Raw genomic sequence first — 2,135 nt, forward strand, 5'->3', positions numbered from 1 at the left:
AGAATCAACACGGATACTTCAAACATAAGGCACGATAATAATTAACACAGATACTTCAAACATAAGGCATGATAAGAATCAACAAGGATACTTCACACATAAGTCATGATAAGAATCAACACGGACACTTCAAACATAAGGCACGATAAGAATCAACAAAGATACTTCAAACATAAGGCATGATAAGAATCAACACGGATACTTCAAACATAAGGAATGATAAGAATCATTGAATATTTCTGAACATAAATCATTGTTTTCTTTTCTTTTTATATATATATTACATTATTATTTGTCACAAAATATAACATTGTCCCATAAAGAGAAATTTGTATCCGAACTTTTATGTAATTTTTGTGTAGCCATGTTAATTTTTTATTTATTTATCTTTTTCATTCCAACAAACATATTTTTTGAATAGCTATAAATACAATCACAGACCAACTAAGTTGAGATAAATTTTGCAATAAAATATGTCGCATATTTCTCTCAGTGTAGTTTATTCCTAAAAGTTTCCTTTGACTCCAGCCCATGCAAACAGAATTAAAGACAGAAGTATAATGTTCTACCTTAAGCTCCACCAACTTGATTGATATTTGTTATTCATTGAGCAATAATGAATCTGTTAAATTTTTCAGCTCAAGTTTTGAAAAAACTTTTGCCAAATAACATGATGCAAATGCAGCCTCGCCCTATTCAACAACAAGCAGGAAATCGAGCTCCGTGGCCTCTGAGAGCTCCCAACTTTAGACTCCAGAATTGGATTTCTCCAGTGCTACCTAATACTATACGTGGTCCAACTCAGAATCCTCCAAACTTACAGACATCTTTCACATGGAACCAGGTTTGTCCTTTCATTGTCTGTCAGGAAGTTTTTTTCTCACTCTTTTTTTTGTACTACAAAAAAAAAGGACGTTAAATGAGTCTAGTTTTAGACAGTTATAATGATGTGGTAGTTTCTTGTAGTTTGTAATGCACATCGCCCATCATATTGAAATGTAAGAACTTCATCATAGCAATAAAATACGAAGCTGATGTAATTCTGTGATATTAACCCTATCGACATGGGTCAAAGGCCATGTCATCACGTTTGTTGACTTGCATTCAAAATTTTATTGAACTACTATTTTATGAATTTATGTAAGTAAGTTTGATATCAAATTTTAGTATTATACATCAGTTAATTTCTTAATTTTAAAGTAGATATTTAAAATAAACCCACCTAAATATTGATTTTTGTGTGTCACGGTTATGTCGAATGCAGCATTGGTTCAAATTAGATGTCTGTGATGTCTATAGTCATGCCTGTTATTTCTTATGAAATAGAAACTCAAAATACCAATGTTGACAAGCTAGAATATAAAATAAGAACCTCTTATCTTTTTTATTTGCTGAGATATCAACAAATTTACTAAATCAAACACAGTGGCCATGCCCACCTCTTTCTATATTTGGAAACGCTTACATTCACCTACTTCTATCTATGACATGTGAATAACCAATTGACAGCTCAGAATGTCTCCCTAGTGGCTTTCTCAGCCTCTTTGAAGTAGTTGAGTAACAAACTCCTTCTTTTCATGCTAGGTTCCAAGTGGTATGGTAAGACTTTAGTTAGCTCGAAACTTAATGTTTTTTTAGATCCAAATACAACTTAGTTACTAAGCTTGATAAATTATAGTGGAATTCTATGGTATTGATACAGTAATTTATTATTTTTGATTGTTTCAAAATGTGTTTATAAAACATAAAAAAAAACTATTTCATTTTACATCCTCCACGTGCAAAATTTGATAAGGCTTAGCATCTTACAGCAAGGAGCAACCGAGTACAAAGTTCGTAACTAGAAGAGATAATTGTTTGCTTTACTTCTTTATTTGCTGTTCTATGTTTTAAGATAAACAAGTTTAAAAATTTGTTTTTAAATAGTAATAATCTATATACATATATAATATATTATTACTGAAATGTGAAAGTGTTTTACAAAATACTAGTCCACTAAAACACAGCCAAGACAGGTCACTTTCTAAAGGCCAGTTTTATATTCTTGGATACGGTAACATGAGTGCACTTGCACCTTGTATTTGCAACTTCTGTATTGTTAGTCAGGCACGGCTGGAAGGTCAATATAATAAATG

The 2,135-nt window shown here is 31.4% G+C and overlaps 1 protein-coding gene across 2 annotated transcripts in view; it reads left to right on the top strand.

Annotated features, from left to right (window-relative positions):
• LOC106468542 (ribonucleoprotein PTB-binding 1-like) overlaps positions 1 to 2,135 on the top strand; it is a 24,938-nt gene that overhangs the window by 13,547 nt on the left and 9,256 nt on the right. For both annotated transcript variants that reach the window (XM_013928973.2, XM_022396878.1), the window contains exon 7: positions 639 to 844. In XM_013928973.2, the coding sequence (XP_013784427.1) occupies positions 639 to 844 (206 nt within the window). The remainder of the gene's footprint in view (positions 1 to 638; positions 845 to 2,135) is intronic.

This window comes from Limulus polyphemus, unplaced genomic scaffold, assembly GCF_000517525.1.
Source record: "Limulus polyphemus unplaced genomic scaffold, Limulus_polyphemus-2.1.2 Scaffold3049, whole genome shotgun sequence".
Classification (NCBI taxonomy): Eukaryota; Metazoa; Arthropoda; class Merostomata; order Xiphosura; family Limulidae; genus Limulus; species Limulus polyphemus.